The sequence below is a fragment of the Leucoraja erinacea genome, chromosome 39, assembly GCF_028641065.1.
Source record: "Leucoraja erinacea ecotype New England chromosome 39, Leri_hhj_1, whole genome shotgun sequence".
In the NCBI taxonomy this organism is placed as follows: Eukaryota; Metazoa; Chordata; class Chondrichthyes; order Rajiformes; family Rajidae; genus Leucoraja; species Leucoraja erinaceus.
This window is the reverse complement of record NC_073415.1, coordinates 7,905,795-7,925,602: the sequence shown is the minus strand read 5'-3', so window position 1 is coordinate 7,925,602 and position 19,808 is coordinate 7,905,795. Positions and strand designations below refer to the sequence as shown.

Sequence of the window (19,808 nt, the reverse complement as noted above, 5' to 3'; positions counted from 1 at the left end):
ATTAATGCAAATTGTCGTGTGTGTGCGTGTGTGTGGATCGCTGGTCAGTTCAGACTCAGTGGGCCTAAGGGCCTGTTTCCATGCTGTATCTCTAAAGTAAACTGAGAAGAACACAAGCTTCTACAAACACGTTGAAACGCTAAACAACCTCAAGGCCTCTCCAATTGTTTATTGATTCTGAATCTTGTGTTGTGTGGTCAGGAAGGACATGAAGCCTTGAAACTTGGGGTGGAATCACCGGCAGTGTTTGGGCACCGTGCCAGGGTGGCAGGGTGGCACAGCAATGGAGTTGCTGCCTTACAGCGCCAGAGACCCGGGTTCCATCCTGACCTCAGATGCTGTCTATACAGAGTTTGTACGTTCTCCCCGTAACCTGCGTGGGTTTTCTCCAGGATCTCCGGTTTCCTCCCACACTCCTAAGGCGTACAGGTTTGTAGGTTAATTGGCTTGTAATTGTAAATGTAAATTGCACTTTGCATCTGAACTTACACAGCCTACTTCCCTAAACTGGGCCATCCGGAGATTATTGCAACATTAAGAGGATATCCTGAACTAACTGAAATTATACTTTTTTTTTTTTTAATATTTTTATTAGAAGCAAACATATTATGGTAAAATATAATTACATATTATAATAAAAACTATATGTATATCAATCATACATTATTACAATTTTCAATTGTGGATTGATCTGCTAGTTTTTTTTATATAGATAGTAAATAAGAGAGAAAGAAAAAAGAATTACAAATGTCAAAAAAGAAAAAAAGAGTGGAATGAATTACTAATAATACGTCATTGGAGATAGGTTCGTAAATTATAAAGTATAACTTTTCATCTAATCCTGAGTTCAAGCTTCAGTTGGGTTTTCGTGCCGAGCCAATCTATCCCTTCAAATAGTTAATGAATGGAGACCATATTTTAACAAAAAGTTCCTGTTTGTCCGTTAAGACAAGTCTAATTCTTTCTAGATGTAGGGTCTCTGACATTTCCACGATCCACATTTTAATTGTGGGGGTTATAGGACTGAAATTATAAATTCACATAACAAACTTGGGGTGGAATCACCACCAGTGTTTGAGCACCGTGCCAGGGTGGTACGGTGGCGCAGCAGTAGAGTTGCTGAAATTATATTTCACATAGCAAAAATGAAATAGTTACACACGCACCAAAAAAATACTTCCTTCCAGAGCCAGTTAAAGACTGCAGCACTCTGTTATACCCCTTCATGCCCCTTCATTCTCTTGATGTTTTGCATGCTGTCAACATTTGTAACATTTGCAACATTTCTCTGTTCCCCTTTACTCAAATTCAGTTCAGTTTATTGTCACATGTAACAAGGTGCGGTGAAAAGCTTTTTGTTGCGTGCTAACCAGTCAGCCGAAAGACTATACAGGATTACAATCCATCCAGTTACAGTGTATAGATACGGTTGAAGTGGACAGTGACTAATATAGTTACTAATCTCTAATGGGTTAGTCATTAACAGAAACTAAACTATGGCCCAGGCTTGCATCCAATCCGGGATGCATCACTCGTGGTCAGTCATGACTGAGAGGGACTTACTACTAAACTCCAGGGGTATAGAATCACTAATATAGTTACAAAACTAATGGATTAGAGTCACTGATATAGTTACTGAACTCTAACGAGAAAGTAGACAAAAGTGCTGGAGAAACTCAGCGGGAGAAGCAGCATCTATGGAGCGAAGGAAATAGGCAACGTTTCAGGCCAAAACATTGCCTATTTCCTTCGCTCTATAGATGCTGCTGCACCCGCTGAGTTACTCCAGCACTTTTGTCTACCTTCGATTTTCCAGCATCTGCAGTTCCTTCTTAAACTCCAAGGAGAAAGTCACCAATATATATATATAGTTACTAAACTCTCAGGGGAGAGAGTCACTAATATAGTTACTGGATTCTAACGGGAGAAAGAGAGTCACTAATGCAAGTAAGAAGGAAGTGCAGGTGCTGGTTTAAACCGTGGGCACAAAAAGCTGGAGTAACTCAGCGGGAGAAGCAGCATCTCTGGAGAGAAGGAGTGGGTGATGTTTTGGGTCGAGACCCTGACATTGTCAGTCACTAAACTCTCAGGGGATAGAGTTACAAGGAAGAGCCCCCCTCCCTCCTCTACTCTCCCCTCCCTCTTGGGTGGAGACTCACCTGGTAGCCACAGCTGGGGTTCGGTTCCCCATCCCCCAGGGTCCCGGGACAGAGGAGGGCGAGGAGGCAGAGGAGAGGAGAGGTGCTGCCTCCACCGCCCGGAGCAGACATGGTCCAGAGTCATGTGACCCACGCCCCCCCACGTGACCCGGGGCTTTGCTACATTGCCGATCAGCTGCTACATTTCGGCTCCGCCTCTCCCGTCGTAACAAACAGCGGGCGTCACAAAGCGAGTGCACCACCTTCATTTGTATAGCGCCTTCTTGCACCCCAGCCCGCTGAACCCCCCCCACACCACAGGCAGTGTACTCCTCTAGCATCTTTCGTGGCCACACAGAAGGAACTGCAGATGCTGCTTTCCGTCCCGAAGATAGAACTTAATTTATAACTCTATTTATCCCAAGAAGGAAATTGAACTCTCAAATAACGAGAGTTAGATTTCGCCCTTAGGATCAATTCATGGAGAGAGTTAGATATAGCTCTTGGGGCTAACGGAATCAAGGGATATGGGGAGAAAGCAGGAACGGGGTACTGATTTTGGATGGTTACACAAAAAAGCTGGAGAAACCTTTTGTGTAACCTTCGATTCTCCAGCATCTGCAGTTCCCTCTTAAATACTGATTTTGGATGGTCGGCCATGATCATATTGAATGGCGGTGCTGGCTCGAAGGGCCGAATGGCCTACTCCTGCACCTATTGTCTATGTTTCTATCGTAGATAGACACAAAGAGCTGGAGTAACTCAGCTGGACAGGCAGCATCTCTGGAGAGAAGGAATGGGTGACGTTTCGGGTTTAGACCAAAGATACTAGAGGAGCCTTTGGTTCACACTGTTTGAAGAAGGGTCTCGACCTGAAACGCCACCCATTCCTTCTCTCCAGAGATGCTGCCTGTCCCGCGGAGTTACTCCAGCATTCTGTGTCAATAAACAGTGGCTACACAGTGTGGCAATAAAGTATCAATGAACCATTGAAACATTGTGGCACCGCCAGGAAACCTACGAGCTCCCCTCACACGCTTTAACAAGAAGCTTTAATTCAATTGATCACAAATGGGGCAGCACCCCCCTCCCCTCCCCCCCCCTTCGATTTTCCAGGAACTGCAGTTCTTTCTTAAACAACAGGTTTCTTATAAATTATCCCTAGCGTGTAGGATAGAACTAGTGTATGGGGCTATTAATGGGTAGCATGGACTCAGTGGGCCAAAGGGCCTGTTTCCACACTGTATCTCTTACAAACTAGAGATGCAGTGCAGAAACGGGCCCTTCGGCCCACCAAGTCTGCATCGACCAGCGATCCCCGCACATTAACACTAGCCTGCACACACTAGGGACAATTTACACATACACCAAATCAATTGATCTACAAACCTGCACGTCTTTGGAGTGTGGGAGGAAACCTAAGAATCCGGAGAAAACCCACGCAGGCCACGGGGAGAACGTACAAACTCCGTACAGACAGCACCTGCAGTCAGATTCGAACCAGAACCATATGCCACAGTTTAAGGATAAGGAGTAAGCCATTTAGAACGGAGACGAGGAAACACTTTTTCTCGCAGAGTGGCGAGTCTGTGGAATTCTCTGCCTCAGAGGGCGGTGGAGGCCGGTTCTCCGGGTGCTTTCAAGAGAGAGCTAGATAGGGCTCTTAAAAATAGCGGAGTCGGGGGATATGGGGAGGAGGCAGGAACGGGGTACTGATTGGGGATGATCAGCCATAATCACATTGAATAGCGGTGCTGGCTCGAAGGGCCTACTCCTGCACCTATTGTCTATTGAACCCTTACCTTTGGCGCTGTGAGGCAGCAACTCTACTGCTGCACTGCCCAGGCTAGGGGAAGACAATAGCCAAGATTCAATATTCCAAAGATGCCACTACAAAATCCCCCCACACTCAACTGCAGACAGGCCAAATGAAACAAAAAGTCCATTGTATTGGCAAAAGGAAAGTTTATTAAAACACACTTTTTTGCATGCTGGTCAACACTACAATAGTACAGGGTCTGGAGCATCAACTTACCCCTACAATCCCCAGGTCCCGGAAAGTTTGTCAAAATTACATGCACCGGAGTAAATTTAAATTTAATTTGTACATCTCACAGACCCAGTGTTACAACTTCAATTTTAAAAACTAATGCTCAGACGGTTTTTCATTATAAAACATTGCAATAAATTACTTCATGCCACTCGAAAGAAAAGCTTTGACGGGAATTATATACAGTAAAATCAACGAGGAATCTCATCTACATTTAGCAGCAAGGCAAGGGGATACAGTCAGTGTAGCGAGGAACTGCAGATGCCGGTTCGAACCGAAGATGGACACTAAAAGCTGGAGTAACGCAGCGGGACAGGCAGCATCTCTGGAGAGAAGGAATGGGTGACATTTTGGGTCGAGACCCTTCTTCAGACTGAGTCATGGGAAAGGCAAACTGTAGATGGAGATATCGATCAAATGAATGAAAGATATGCAAAAAAAGTGGAAAGGGTACATATTTCATTCACTGTTCTTTATCTCTCTACATTATCATCTATTGTACATTTCCCTAATCTGTAACCAGTATGAAGAAGGGTCTCGACCCAAAACGACACACATTCCTTCTCTCCAGAGATGCTGCCTGTCCCACTGAGTTACTCCAGCTTTTCGTGTCTATCTTCAGATACTGTCGAGATGGACATGTTTTGCTTCACTTGTGTCCCGGCTGGTGTACGAGACTGTAGCAGCGGCGATGGGGCAAATTAAAACCGTGAGTGCAAGGGCCCAATGTACAAAGAATCATCAGACTCGTTCATAAACAGGGCCGCGCTCATCCAGCCCGAGTCGTTCCTCGTTTGAGTGGAGGATTCTTGCTGACGGGTTGGGCTATAGGATCTTCTCAGGCGCGCAGTCGGTGCGATTCTGAAGCTGTGGGAAGTTCAAGGAGTCAAAGGATCAGAGGGGAAGAAGCAATGAAACATAGACAATAGGTGCAGGAGTAGACAATTCGGCCCTTCGAGCCTGCACCGCCATTCAATATGATCCTGGCTGATCATCCAATACTGTATCCCATCCCTGCCTTCTCTCCATACCCCCTGATCCCTTTAGCCACAAGGGCCACATCTAACTCCCTTTTAAATATAGCCAATGAACTGGCCTCAACTACCTTCTGTGGCAGAGAATTCCACAGATTCACCACTCTCTGTGTGAAAAATGTTTTTCTCATCTCGGTCCTAAAAGATTTCCCCCTTATCCTTAAACTGTGACCCCTTGTCCTGGACTTCCCCAACATCGGGAACAACCTTCCTGCGTCTAGCCTGTCCAACCCCTTAAGAATTTTGTAAGTTTCTATAAGATCCAAGACACACATGGAGGCACGTTGCTCGGGCATGCTGAGCTCCTGCTGCAGTCAAAACATGCAGAATGCCAGATTAAACCAGGGACGTGCTATCGCAAGGAGGCTGCAGATCAAGGAGACTCGGTCAGTCAAAGTAAACACAGGGAGTGAGGGTGGTTTTGTTTAACGGTTAACCCTGCCTGTACACCAGGTTCAAGGTTAGCACATTGAAGCGGCAGCTACACATATTAACAAGTGTGTTTTAAGGCAGCACAGTGGTAGAGTTACTGCAGCCTGTCCCACTTTCACGACCTAATTCACAACCTGTGCCAAGTTTGCCCTTGACTCATACTCACAGTATGGTTGTCATGGAATTGCTCTGCCAAGGACAAGAAGGCTCTGCAGAGAGTAGTGCGTTCGGCCGAACGCACTATGGGAACTTCACTCACCCCCCTGCAGGAACTATACAACAGGAGGTGCAACTCCAGAGCAAACAAAATCATGAGAGACCTCTTCCATCCCTGCAACGGACTGTTCCAGCCGCTACGGTCAGGCAAACGCCTCCATTGCCATGCAGTGAGAACGGAGAGGTTGAGAAGGAGTTTCTTCCCAGAGGCAATTCGGACTGTAAACGCCTTTCTCACCAGGGACTAACTGTACAGAACGTTTTTCCTTCTATTATTTATTATGTAAAATAATATGTGTGTTATGATTGTGTTTATAATTTGTTTGGTTGTTTTGTTGTTCCGCGAGCATTGCCAATTTCATTTCACTGCACATCTCGTATGTGTATGTGACAAATAAACTTGACTTGACTTGACTTGATGAGGTCGTAGCAGGCCGTAATACTAGTCGCGGTGTCAAGTAGGTCGGGGCGTTTTTTCTGGCATGATGAAAAATTTTCACAAGTAAAAAAAGTCGTGCATTAGGTCATGAAAGTGGGACAGGCCCTACAATAGCGCCAAAGACATGGGTTTGATCTTGACTGCGGTGGTGGCTGTACGGAGTTTGCACGTTCTCCCCATTCCCGGGTGCTCCGGTTTCCTCCCACACTGCTCAAACATACAGGTTATTGGTTTATCAGTCTGAAGAACGGTCTCGACCAGAAACAACACCCATTCCTTCTCTCCAGACAACTGCTTGTCCCACTAAGTTACTCCAGCTATTCGTGTCCATCTCAGGTTTGTTGGTTAATTGGTTTCAGTAAATTGTCCCTAACGTGTAGGATTGAACTAGTGTACAGGTGATTGCTGGTCAGTGCAAACCCGATGGGCCAAAGGGCCCGTTTACACACTACATCTTAAGGCCTTAACCTTGCAGGTGAGGAAGCATCTTAGGAGAACTTGGATAGACAACATTTCAAATCGAGACTTCTTCAGAAGGATTGGCCGTGAGATGAATGAATGGTGAGCAGCAGGTCTGATGGAAAAAGTGAAGAAAGGATAAAGTTGCGAGATTGAAGGGTCAGACTCACTCACCTCCGCTCCGGAATCACCCCCAAGGCATGGCACAACTCGTGGGAGGCGGGCAGGGAATACCTCCGCGAGCTGGCACCCCTTGGTTGGGCACCCTTGGGTGGTGGGCTTAGGGTGCCCAGAGGCCGGTGTGAATGGATGGTCCACCTGCCCATCTTGTGACCAGCTAGAAGCGCAGATGAGCTTTCCCGATCTGGACCTAAAAATGTAAAGCATGTTGTAAGGCCATAAGGAATAAGAGTAGAATTAGGCCATTCGGCCCATCAAGTCTACTCCACCAATCAATCATGGCTGATCTATCTCTCCCTCCTAACCCCATTCTCCTGCCTTCTCCCCATAACCTCTGACACCTGTACTAATTAAGAATCTATCTATGTCTGCCATAACAATATCCACTGACTTGGCCTCCACAACCTTCTGAAGCAAAGAATTCCCCAGATTCACCACAAATAGAATGGCCTTTATTTCTGAGGCTATGACTTTAGTCCAAGACTCCGCCACTAGTAGAAACATCCTCTCCACATCCACGCCATCCAACTTAAGTTTAGCAATAGACCACTCTTGGATGGGATACACAGGGCTTGGATACAAAATGCTGGAGTCACTCAGTGGGACAGGCAGCATCTCTGGAGAGAAGAAATGGGTGAAGTTTCAGGTCAAGACCCTTCTTCAGACAGAGTCTCGAGCCGAAACGTCACCCATTCCTTCTCTCCAGAGATGCTGCCTGTCCCGCTGAGTTACTCCAGCATTTTGTGTCTACCATTGTGTTAATGAGAAAACCCACACAGAGCTAAGATCAAGCAAGGAAGTTTAAAAACAAATATGCCGGAAGTATAGGATTACTGGCAAAACCCAGGTGGTGCAGCGGTAGAGTTGCTGCCTCACAGCGCCAAAGACCCGGGTCCAATCCTGACCTCGGGTGCTGTCTGTGCGGAGTTGGCATGTTCTCCCCGTGACTGACCGAATTTCCTCCCAGATTCCAAAAATACGCAAGTTTGAAGGTTAATTGCTTTCTGTAAATGGTAAATTGTTCCCAGTGTGTGGGAGAGAATTAGTGTACAGATGGTACACAAAAATGCTGGAGAAACTCAGCGGGTGCAGCAGCATCTATGGAGCGAAGGAAATGGGCAACGTTTCGGGCCGAAACCCTTCTTCAGACGGTGGGTGTGGACCTGGTGAGCCAAAGGGCCAGTTTCCGACGACACTGTGTCAATGACACACAGGCAGTTAGTTACTTACTAGCCATGGTACAAGCAGTGCGTAGCCTCAGTCTAGGTTTTGCTCTGCGCTCTCGAAACGGCGTCAGGTTAAAGAACTGCTCCTTTCTGAGTTGTGCACGTTCCGATTCAAACACGTTTCTCTAAAGAAATAACACAAGTGGTTAGAGTGGCTGGTTTGGGGGGTTGGTGGTGGATCTGGGCTTGAATTTCTGCAGCCTCAATGGAATCAAAACTTCTGCTCAGTTTAGTTTATTGTCACGTCTACCGAGGTACAGTGAAAAGCTTTTGTTGCGTGCTAACCAGTCAGCGGAAAGACAACACATGATTACAATCGAGCCATTCTGTGTATAGATACATGATGAGGGAATAACGTTTAGTGCAAGGTAACGCCAGCAAAGGATAGCCCGAGGGTCACCAATGAGGTAGATAGTAGTTCAGGACCGCTCTCTGGTTGTGGTAGGATGGTTCAGTTGCCTGATAACAGCTGGGAATAAACTGTACCTGAATCTGGAGGTGTGCGTTTTCACACTTCTGTACCTTTTGCCCGATGGGAGGAGAGGGAGTGGCCGGGGTGCGACTTGTCCTTGATGATGCTGCTGGCCTTGCCGAGGCAGGGCACTGGTGGGGACTGGGGAGAGGTCTACAGCTCACCTCCCGACCCAGGCGAATAGCTGCCTCCGTGAACGATTCCCTCTCCGTCTTAAAGTTGGCTCTCTGCTCCTCAAACAGCTGTCGCTCCTTGTTGAACCATTCCATTTCCTCCAGTAAGTCGGGACCCTGGGCCAGATCATCCTTCTCAATAGCCAGCTGGTCCTGCAGTAAGGAAACCACATTGGTGAAAAAATAAATTCACAATTAATTTAAAAAAAAATTTAAAGATTAAAATGTTTAGATCTGGCACTAATCCAAAATTCTGGAGGCCCAAAATTTGTAGCTTAATTTGCCTTATAAAAAAAAAATAATTTAAAAAAATTTATAAAATTGTTTACGGGGCGGATCAAAATATGGGATAGCTTCCTCTGAACCTTTTGAATTTTATAGTCAGCAGGGCCGTACTCTACACATCACCAATTTGGACAATTTTACATTTTCACCAAGCCAATTAACCTACAAACCTGCACATCTTTGGAGTGTGGGAGGAAACCGAAGATCTCGGAGAAAACCCACGCAGGTCACGGGGAGAATGTACAAACTCCGTACAGACGGCACCCGTAGTCAGGATCGAACCCGGGTCTCTGGCGCTGTGAGGAAGCAACTCTACCGCTGCGCCACCGTGACTGAACGTGGGGGTGAGCGCAGGTGGGAATGAGCTGGCATGGGCAGGACGGGCTGAATGGCCTCCTCCTGTGCCGTGGCCGTGTGGGGCCAGGATTGACTGGAGCTGGGTGGGGCTGGTACCTGGAGAACTTGCTGCTGCTCCCGGATGATCTGTTTGCTCTGCTCCAGCTCCAGCTTCAGCTTGGCCATCTCCTTGTCGTGGTCGGTGACACTGACCGCATGCCCGTCCTCCCTGCTGGCCGGCGACTTGTGGGCACCTGAGGGGAGAAGTGGAGATTGGAGCTCAAGGGAAGGAATGGCCCCATGGCCACTGTAAGGGGGACAAGATCTTAACCACATCCAGTGAAGCAACACTTGGCCAACTGGAATTAATCAAGTCTGAAGAAGGGTCACCACCCAAAACGTCACCCATTCCTTCTCTCCAAAGATGCTGCCTGGCCCGCTGAGTTACTCCAGCACTTTGTGTCTACCTTCGATTTAAACCAGCATCTGCAGCTCTTTCCTACACAACTGGAATTAAAGCTACAGTATGTTCATGCCATAAGAGACAGGAGCAGAATTAGGCCATTCGACCCATCAAGTCTACTCCACCATTCAATCATGGCTGATCTATCTCTCCTAACCCCATTCTCCTGCCTTCTCCCTATAACCCCAGTCACCCGTACTAATCAAGAATCTATCTATCTCTGCCATAAAAAATATCCATTGACGTGACCTGCATAGCCTTCTGTGACAAAGAATTCCACAGATTCACCACCCTCTGACTAAAGAAATTCTTTCTCATTTCCTGAAGGAACATCCTTTAATTCTGAGGCTATGCCCTCTAGTCCTAGTTCTCTCCCACTAGTGGAAACATCCTCTCCACATTCACTCGATCCAAGCCTTTCACTAAATAGTCTCGTGATCAAGGGGGAAGGAGACTAGCTGTTTGTGCATTTGGGCACAGCGGTAGAGTTGCTGCCTTACAGCACTGGAGACCCGGGTTCCATCCTGACTACGGGTGCTGAGTGTACGTTCTCCCCGTGACCTGCGTGGGTTTTCTCTGGGTGTTCAGTTTTCCTCCCACGCTCCAAAGACGTACAGGTATGCCCCGAAAATTACTTAGCTTCAGTGTAAATGTAAATTGCCCCTAGTGTGTGTAGGATAATGTTAGTGTATGGGGTGATAGCTGGCCGGCACTGACACGGTGGGCCGAAGGGCCTGTGTCCGCGCTATATCTCAAAATAATTCCCAGACAGGCTACTTTAATGAGATCAGGCGCACTCTCTTTACCAGCCATTTGCAGTTTTTGTAAATGATCCTTTAACGAGGTCCACTGCTTCAGAAAGACGTCAGTAAGGTGCTTCCTGTCCGCATCATGCGATTCATCGAGGGTGTCCTCTTCCTCCTGCTTCATAAAGGCAATACTTTAGAAGTTTGTTCAATGTTACCTCCTACAAAACACAAAATGCTGGACGAACTCAGCGGGTCTGGCAGCATCGCTGGAGGACATGGAGATGTGACGTTTTGGATCTGGACCCTTCCTTAGTTTAGTTTAATTTAGAGATACAGCATGGAAACAGGCCCTTCGGCCCACCGGGTCCGTGCTGACCTGCGATCCCTGCACATTAACAATTTTTACATTCACCAAACCAATTACCCCACAAACCTGTACGTCTTTGGAATGTGGGAGGAAACCGGAGAAAACTCACGCAGCAGGTCACGGGGGGAACGTACAAACTCCGTACAGACAGCAGCACCCGCAGTTAGGTGATCGCCGGTAGGCATGGACTCAGTGGGCCGAAGGGCCTGTTTCCGCGCTGTATCTCAAACCTAAACTATGCTTTGTCCTGCCTCTCTTCACCAGCTTTCATTCCCCCTCTTCCCTAGAATCAGTCTGATGAATCATCAAATATCTATGTTCCCTGGAGATGCTGCCTGAACCGCTGAGTTATTCCAGCACTTTGACTTCTTTAGGATACAAGAGGAATCAATTAATAGCAGTAATAGCCCTGCCCCACGGTACGAGTTCATTCCAAGAGCTCTCCCGAGTTTAAAAAAATCAAACTTGTGGTAAGCACGGAGAATGAACGTAGCGGGTACGTCGGAGCTCGGGGACGTCTCTTAGCGGCTCGTAACGCTAACGGCAGGTACTATGGAAGACTCGCTAACGGCAGGTAAGCACGGGAAGACTCGTGAAGATTTTTCAACATGTTGAAAAATGTCCACGAGAGCCCCGAGTACCGACGAGTGGCCATTACCGTAAATCTCCGAGTTCGAATCAGGGCAAACTCGGGAGAACTCTTGGAATGAACTTGTACCGTGGGACAGGGGTTTAACTGCATAGTTTGTTACTTTTCACCGTTGAACGCGCGCGCGGGCACACTCACGCGCTCACTCATGCGTTCACACTCACGCGCTCACACTCACGTGCTCACACTCACCACTAGCGACTGAAGGGACCCTTGACGGCGGAGTTTCTCCTGAGAACTGGGAAATTCGCTCATCTCCCTGTTCACGCGGTTGAGAGCTCTCTTCAACTCTGCGTTGTCCAGGGCCAGATCCTTGAGTTGCGTCTCGTAGTTACCGGTGAGAACTTTGTACATCTCTCCTTCCCTCCTGCGGCACAGAGGAGAGAAGGCAAGGAGAGTATAGCGTGGTTCTTGACATGACCGACCATCTCACCCCTGCTGCTTCCAACCCCGCCAGACCCGTGCCCAAAGAGAAAGACCAGCTACCATATCTACATCGCTCAGAATTTTTATAAACCTCTTTTATAGGGTGCCAGAGTCGCTGCCTCACAGCGCCAGAGACCCGGGTTCCATCCTGACCACCAGTGTTGTCTGTATGGAGGTTGTCCCTGTGACCATGTGGGCTTTCCCCAGGTGCTCCAGTTTCCTCCCAAGATGTGCAAGTTCTAGCTTAATAGGCTTCAGTAAAATTGTGAACTGTATCTAGTGTGTTGGATAGTGTTAGCGTGCGGGGTGATCGCTGGTTGGAGTGGGCTCGGTGGGTCGAAGGGCCTGTTTCTGGACTGTATCTCTAAACTAAACTGAAACTGGTTTAGGGGGAGGGTGGGCTCGAGGGGGTGGAGGGGGAGGAGGACATTGGAGCAAAGAGATAAGATGCAGCACAGAATGGGGAGAGGAAGCAGTGTAACCATGTCATCAGTTGGCTATTATCGAGTGTAGATGGGGCATGTTGGTCGGCGTGGGCATGTTGGGTTGAAGGGCCTGTTTCCACACTGTGTGACTCTACCCATTACTATCTCCAGCACAGCAACAGATGCATTGACCGCATCACACTTGGTGATACGGACTAACTACCTTGATTCAGTCTTGCCCGTTCTCCACAGCGAGCGACGCCCATCAGATCGTCCAATTTGATTCAGGATGTCTATAGCTTAAAGACAAAGAGACATCTATGTTGTAGAAAGTAGGAAGAGCAGATGCTGGTCAATAAACAGAGGTGTTGGTTAATGCACAGACATGCCGGTAAATACACAAAGGAGCCCTTGGTGCTGTAAGGGCTGCTCTGGCAATTGGTAGGGAAGAACTGCAGATGCTGGTTTAATTCAAAGGTAGACACAAAGTGCTGGAGTAACTCAGCGGGACAGGCAGCATCTCTAGAGAGAAGGAATGGGTGACGTTTCGGGTCGAGACCCTTCTTCAAACACTCTCTCAGAGGGAGCTTTACAGCAAATGACTCTGGGAATGTGTAAGGGGACAGTAGAGGGAGCTTCCCTCTGTCTGACGGAACAGGTTGAAGGAGGCTTCACTATCTGTCGGACCCTGGGAATGTGATGTGACAATCCAGAGGGAACTTCACTGCGAATGACCCTGGGAAGTATAATGGGATGGTATAGGAGCATCACTCAGTGTCTGAGATTTCTGACCTTGATCCACTCTCTACGACTCCCTTTGAGGGACTAATAACCATTTGAGGGACTAATGTCAAAGCAGTCACAGCCAGACATAAAAACAGCTTTTTTTCCCACGAGTAGTAACTCTACTCAATAACTAAAAATGTAGCCTCCTTTTGCTCTGGTATTTCATTTAATTCACATGTTTAATCAATAATGTTTTATTATTAATGTTTAATGTTTTATGTGTCATTCCTAATGCCACTGGAATGTCATGTTGTCACTTGCGGGCAGAGCACCAAGGCAAATTCCTTGTATGTGAATACTTGGTCAATACACATTCATTCATGGGGAATCCCCCTGCCCTTTCACGGAGATGGCTACTCACACATCCTCTTGTCCTTCTTATCCGTCAGGTGGTGATGCATCTTCTCCTTCAGTTTGCTCAGCTCCTGCTCCTTCCGCTTCATGTCGTGTGCATGTTGGGCAGACCGGCTCGAGATGATGTTCTGCAGCTTGACCACCTGAATGCGATGAGGCCACAATCACTATCCCTGATATCACTGCCCCAGGGCAGCAACATCATCAAGGACAAATCACACCCCACCCACTCCCTTCCTCCCTCCCTCCCTCCCCCATCAGGCCACAGGTACAGAAGTGTGAAAACGCACACCTCCAGATTGATTTTTTTTTTGGCATTTTTTCCATTAATTTCTCCCAAGTACCATCTGTATATCTTGTTCCCCTTTCCCCTGATTCTCAGTCTGAAGGGTCTTGACCCAAAACGTCACCCATTCCTTCACTCCAGAGGTGCTGCCTGTCACGCCGAGTTATTCCAGCTGTTTACAGTATGTGTGTCTGGACTAGACCAGCCATCCTCACTGAATCCAGATCTCACAGCCTCCCTCCCTCCCTCTTCTCCGTTAAAGCTGAGTTACTCAAAATCTTTGACCTTTAGAAGCAAATCATTCCAGGCCCGTCCCGCCCCACACCTCTCACCTCTTCCTTGGTGCTTTTCAGGAGTGAATTCAGGTTGCGGATGTTTTTCTGGGCTTGCTGGTCCTTGGCTTGCAGAGCAGTGATCTCCCGCTCCAGTGTTTCCGCCTGCTCCTGTGAGGAGCGCAGAGACACAGCACAAACTGATCTCAGTCGATATTCTCCCCCCCCCCCCCCTCCAAATCACGCCTCCTAAACCATGATCGCCAGCGAGTTTCACTGGCTTTTTAGTTTAGTTTAGGGATAGGGCGTGGAAACAAGGTCTCCGACCCACCTTACAGCGCCAGAGACTCGGGCTCGATCCCGACTACGGGTGCAGTCTGTACGGAGTTTGCACGCTCTCCTCGTGTGACCTGCGTGGGTTTGCTCTGGGATCTCCACTTTTTGCCGACCCACCCTCCAGAGACGTACAGGCTTGCAGGTTAATCGGCTTGGTTAAAATTGTAAATTGACCCAAGTACGTGTAGGATAGTGTTAGTGTGCGGGGATCGCAGGTCTGTTGTCCAAAAGGCCTATTTCCACACTGCATCTCAAAACTAAACTAAAATAGACAATGTGAATAGTCACAGTCTTTCTTCTGGGGCTGGGGTGGGGTGGGAGGTGGAAAACTAGAGGGCAAAAGAAAGTCACAACTCACCTGCAACTTGAATTGGCTGCTTCTCATGCAATCCTGCTCACTGAAGGATTTAAACCTTGCCGATTCCAGTTCATCCACTTTGGCCATGTTCTTCCAGTGGAGCTGCAGCAGGTAGTGTGTGCAGTTTATGAGGGCAACAAGGTTAAAGCCTGAAGCGGGACTCTCCTCAAAACTATCATCAGTGAAGAGCGAAGGTAGTCCCAAGGCAATCAGCTCCTGGAATATTTAGTGGACAGCACTTTACAATGTTATTTCACTTCATTGTATTTTCAGTTATTTATGAACAACTAATGAGGAACAGATACCGGTATACCAGAACCAAACACAGTCAGTCAATGAGAACAAATATGTACAAATCTAGAATCAACACTTTTACCCCCCGCGATGTTTACCCCAGGCTGGGAACCCTTGCTCTAAAATATCCAAAGTATTGCAGCATCTGCAGTTGCTTGCATCTACTTGCAGTCTCAGCTTACCTTGCTCAGGTAGGCGAGGCACTCCTCTATGTTGTCCGCCCAGCAGAACGCACTTTGGCTGAAGACATTCTGAAGTGCCCGCGCTGGGGAAGAGTGCAAGGTGATGGTACTGCCCGCGGAGAACGGTGAAGCAGTTTGGGAGACACGCCTAAACACAAAACTCTTCGCATCTGCAGACAGATTAGTTAAAACAAAAAGGTCCCAGTAAAACACACCAATGCCTCTACTTCCTTAGAAGGCTTCTTCTTCTTGCGTATGGCGTGAATGAATAAACCTTATCCATGTCAACTCTGTCTATCCCTATCATAATTTTTAAAGACCTCTATCAAGTCCCCCCCTTAACCTTCTGCGCTCCAAAGAATGAAGACCTACCTTGTTCAACTAAACATTGGAATTTCCTGTCGCACCAACTAACTGCTACAATGCTGCATAACAGAATTCTGCTTCAACTGATTGCAAATTCCATAACTGTGAACAGAACGGTAGAAATAAAAAGTCATTTATTTAACAGCTATTTAAAGAAAATGGACACAAACTTACCTGGGGTATTCTCCGCTTCAGTTAAAGACGAGTTTTTCCAATTACTCATCTTCCTGATTTGTCATCCAACTTTCCCCAAAGGCAAAAAAAAAGGATTATTTTACTGAAATTGAACAAAGAAAAACAGGACACAAAGTGCTGGAATAACTCAGGAGGTCCAACTTTGGAGAATGGATAGGCGACATGTCTGGTCAGGGGCCCTTCTTCAGACTGAAGGAACATCACCAGAGATGCTGCCTGACCTGCTGTCACTCCAGCACTTTGTGTCTTGTTTTGGAAGCCAGCATCTGCAGTTCCTTGTAGCCACATATGAACAAAGAAAAAATGCAGGGAAGGACCCGAATAAGATATCCCTGACGTTTCTTGTAACCTAAGTAGTCAGATGACCGAGCATTTAACCATTGACCAGGGCAGAGGGGAGGGGATTTGTGAAACAAAATCCAGAATTATCTTAATTGGCACAGTGTCCACCTAAGAATATCTCAACACAAACTTGGCCTTGAAAATAGGATGTGTCCCAAGAAGGTGGTGTCCCTCAAATTATCTGCCCCCCTCTCTCTCACACTCGCAGCAGCTATTTCAGAGGTTACCATTATCATTCATACAGTACAATCAGCCAAAGGGAGGCATTATCAGACATAGAAAAAGTCTCAACAACAGGTGACTGAAAGCTTCCTAAATACATAGGTTTTATGCAGCAACACAAACGAGACGGAAAGGTTGAGGGAATTCCAACATGGCCTTCACTACTTCCCTCCCTCCCCTCCCCTCTCTCTCACCTCCCCTACAGCTCTCCCAAGCCACCCTCACTAGCCCTCCCCACTAGCCCTCAGCTTCTCAGCACCCTCCCACTGCACCTGCACTCACTTCTCACCTGCACCCCCTTCACACCTGCACCCCCTTCCCACCTGAACCCCTTTGCTCACCTGCACCCACTTCACACCTGCACCCACTTCTTGCTCCTCTTCCCACCTGCACCCCTCTGCCCACCTGCACCCCTCTGCTCACCTGCTCCCTCTGCTCACCTGCCCCCCTCTGCTCACCTGCCCCCCTCTGCTCACCTGCACCCCCTGCTCACCTGCACCCCCTCTGCTCACCTGCACCCCCTCTGCTCACCTGCACCCCCCTGCTCACCTGCACCCCCTCTGCTCACCTGCACCCCCTCTGCTCACCTGCACCCCCTCTGCTCACCTGCACCCCTCTGCTCACCTGCTGCCCCCTCTGCTCACCTGCACCCTCTGCTCACCTGCACCCCTCTGCTCACCTGCACCCTCTGCTCACCTGCACCCCTCTGCTCACCTGCACCCCTCTGCTCACCTGCACCCCTCTGCTCACCTGCACCCCCTCTGCTCACCTCCCCTCTGCTCACCTGCACCCCCTCTGCTCACCTGCACCCTCTGCTCACCTGCACCACCCTCTGCTCACCTGCACCCCCTCTGCTCACCTGCACCCCCTCTGCTCACCTGCCCCCTCTGCTCACCTGCACCCCTCCCCTCACCTGCTGCACCCTCTGCTCACCTGCACCCCCTCTGCTCACCTGCACCCCTCACTGCACCCTCTGCTCCACCTGCACCCCCCCTGCTCACCTGCACCCTCTGCTCTGCTCACCTGCACCCCCCTGTTCACCTGCACCCTCTGCTCCCACCTGCACCCTCTGCTCACCTCTGCTCCCCTCTGCTCACCTGCACCCCTCTGCTCACCTGCACCCTCTGCTCACCTGCACCCCTCTGCTCACCTGCACCCCTCTGCTCACCTGCACCCTCTGCTCACCTGCACCCCCCTGCTCACCTGCACCCCCCTGCTCACCTGCGCCCCCTCTGCTCACCTGCAGCTCACCTGCACCCCTCTGCTCACCTGCACCCCTGCTCACCTGCACCCCTCTGCTCACCTGCCCCCCTCTGCTCACCTGCACCCCCTCTGCTCACCTGCACCCCTCTGCTCACCTGCACCCCTCTGCTCACCTGCACCCCTCTGCTCACCTGCACCCCCTCTGCTCACCTGCACCCCTCTGCTCACCTGCACCCTCTGCTCACCTGCACCCCCCTGCTCACCTGCACCCCCCTGCTCACCTGCACCCTCTGCTCACCTGCACCCCCCTGCACCTGCACCCCCCTGCTCACCTGCACCCCTCTGCTCACCTGCCCCCCCCTGCTCACCTGCAGCCTCTGCTCACCTGCAGCCTCTGCTCACCTGCAGCCTCTGCTCAGCAAGCCTCCTCCAAGCTCCCCCCAACCTCTATCTACATCTTAAATCTCCCTCCATGCCAAACCCCCAGCAGTCATTGGATCAGCCCTTTGGGGCAGGACAGCAGCACGCATGCGCCCCGTGCGGTGTGCATTCTGGGGGTTGTAGTTCTGCTGGCTGCCTGCCGTGTGCTGCTTGCGCTGCCGCCTGTGGCAGGATGTCCACGTTACACAGGGACAAATGAATGCAGGGCTTCCATTCATTTCAACTGGACATCAAAAAGAATTAAGCACAATCAAAATCCAGGCAAAAGAATGAGGTTGTGCAGGGAAGGAACTGCAGATGCTGGTTTAAACTGAAGACAGAGACAAAAAGCTGGAGTAATTAAGCAGGTCAGGCAGCATCTCTGGAGAAATGGAATACACCTGAAAAGTCACCTATGCATTCTCTCCAGAGATGCTGCCTGGCCCACTGAGTTACTCCTGTACTTTGTGTCAGTCTAAAGGATTGAGGTTGATGGAAATATAAAGCAAAAGCAGAAAATGCTGGGAAAATGTTATATCTGTCGAGAAAAACAAAGCCAAGATTTCAAGTTCTGCTAAGATATTATTGACCTGAAACATTTGCTCTGTTTCTCCACAGATACTGCCTGATCTGCAAAACATTTCCAGAATGTTCTATCTTTACTTGATAGGCAGCACAGTAGTGCAGCTGCTAGAGCTGCTGTCTCACAGAGTCAGAAGCCCTGGTTCGATTCTGACCTCGGGTGCTCTCTGCCTGGAGTTTGCACGTTCTTCCTGTGACTGCATAGGTGTCCTCTGGCTTCCTCCCACGTCTCAAAAATGTGGGGGTTTGCAGGTTAGCAGGAGTTTGTAAATCGCTCCTAGTGTGTAGGAAGTGGATGCAAAGCTGGGATAAAATAGAACTTGTGTGAGCAGAGAGGATACATGTGCTGGAGTAACTCAGTGACTTGGGCAGTATCTCCAGAGAACATGGGTAGGTGAATGTACACAAAATTGCTGGAGAAACTCAGCGGGTGCAGCAGCATCTATGGAGCAAAGAAAATAGGCGACGTTTCGGCCCGAAACATCGCCTATTTTCTTCGCTCCATAGATGCTGCTGCACCCGCTGAGTTTCTCCAGCAATTTTGTGTACCTTCGATCTTCCAGCATCTGCAGTTCCTTCTTGAACACATAGGTAGGTGAACGGTTTTTTGGATCGAGACCTTCGGGACGAGTCTGAAGATGGGTCTCGACCCGAAATGTCACCTATCGATGTTCCCCAGAGACGTTGCCTGACCTGCTGAGTTACTCCAGTATTTTGTGTCCTTTTGTGAATTAACCAGCATCTGCAGTTCCTTGTTTCTATTGGTGTGAACGAGCGATCAATAGTTGACGTGGAAATGGTGGATTGAAGGCCTGTTTCCTTGCTAAATCGTTCGATCAATCAAAATGAGAAACCACTGTTTACATTTAGGATTTTCAGCTTCTGCAGTTTTTTTGTATTATTTGTGTAAATATTATCAATAATAAAGGATTTGATCTTGTGGATAGAGAAATGATTTGCAGGGGTAAATGGCTCAATAGCTCTTTAGTTGCTGCACAGTTAAATTCTTTTTTGGGCGGCGCAGCAAAGTCTGGAATAAGAAAACATAATCTTACACTTGGAGTTGGACCAGTCAAGAATGATTAGTTTTT

The 19,808-nt window shown here is 48.6% G+C and overlaps 2 protein-coding genes across 3 annotated transcripts in view; both read right to left on the bottom strand.

Moving 5' to 3' along the window:
- The window catches only part of man2b1 (mannosidase, alpha, class 2B, member 1), a 35,401-nt gene extending 33,075 nt beyond the window's left edge, over positions 1 to 2,326 (bottom strand). The window contains exon 1 of the mRNA XM_055664174.1: positions 2,160 to 2,326. Within this exon, the coding sequence (XP_055520149.1) occupies positions 2,160 to 2,270 (111 nt within the window). The 5' untranslated portion in view covers positions 2,271 to 2,326. The remainder of the gene's footprint in view (positions 1 to 2,159) is intronic.
- A 1,757-nt stretch (positions 2,327 to 4,083) lies between these two features.
- LOC129714516 (afadin- and alpha-actinin-binding protein-like) lies at positions 4,084 to 16,624 on the bottom strand. 2 transcript variants are annotated; one of them, XM_055664180.1, is made up of 13 exons: positions 15,928 to 16,624; positions 15,388 to 15,557; positions 14,912 to 15,127; positions 14,278 to 14,388; positions 13,667 to 13,802; positions 12,743 to 12,818; positions 11,861 to 12,035; positions 10,710 to 10,824; positions 9,558 to 9,694; positions 8,811 to 8,972; positions 8,179 to 8,299; positions 6,943 to 7,138; positions 4,084 to 5,055 (listed from the first exon to the last, which is right to left on the bottom strand). In XM_055664180.1, the coding sequence occupies exons 1-13, from the start codon at positions 15,974 to 15,976 to the stop codon at positions 4,890 to 4,892; spliced, it is 1,830 nt and encodes a 609-aa protein (XP_055520155.1). In that variant the 5' UTR covers positions 15,977 to 16,624; the 3' UTR covers positions 4,084 to 4,889. The 2 variants fall into 2 exon arrangements, with proteins under 2 accessions (XP_055520155.1, XP_055520154.1); XM_055664179.1 differs by having other exon boundaries at positions 10,710 to 10,827; positions 15,928 to 16,623.
- Positions 16,625 to 19,808: the final 3,184 nt, after the last annotated feature.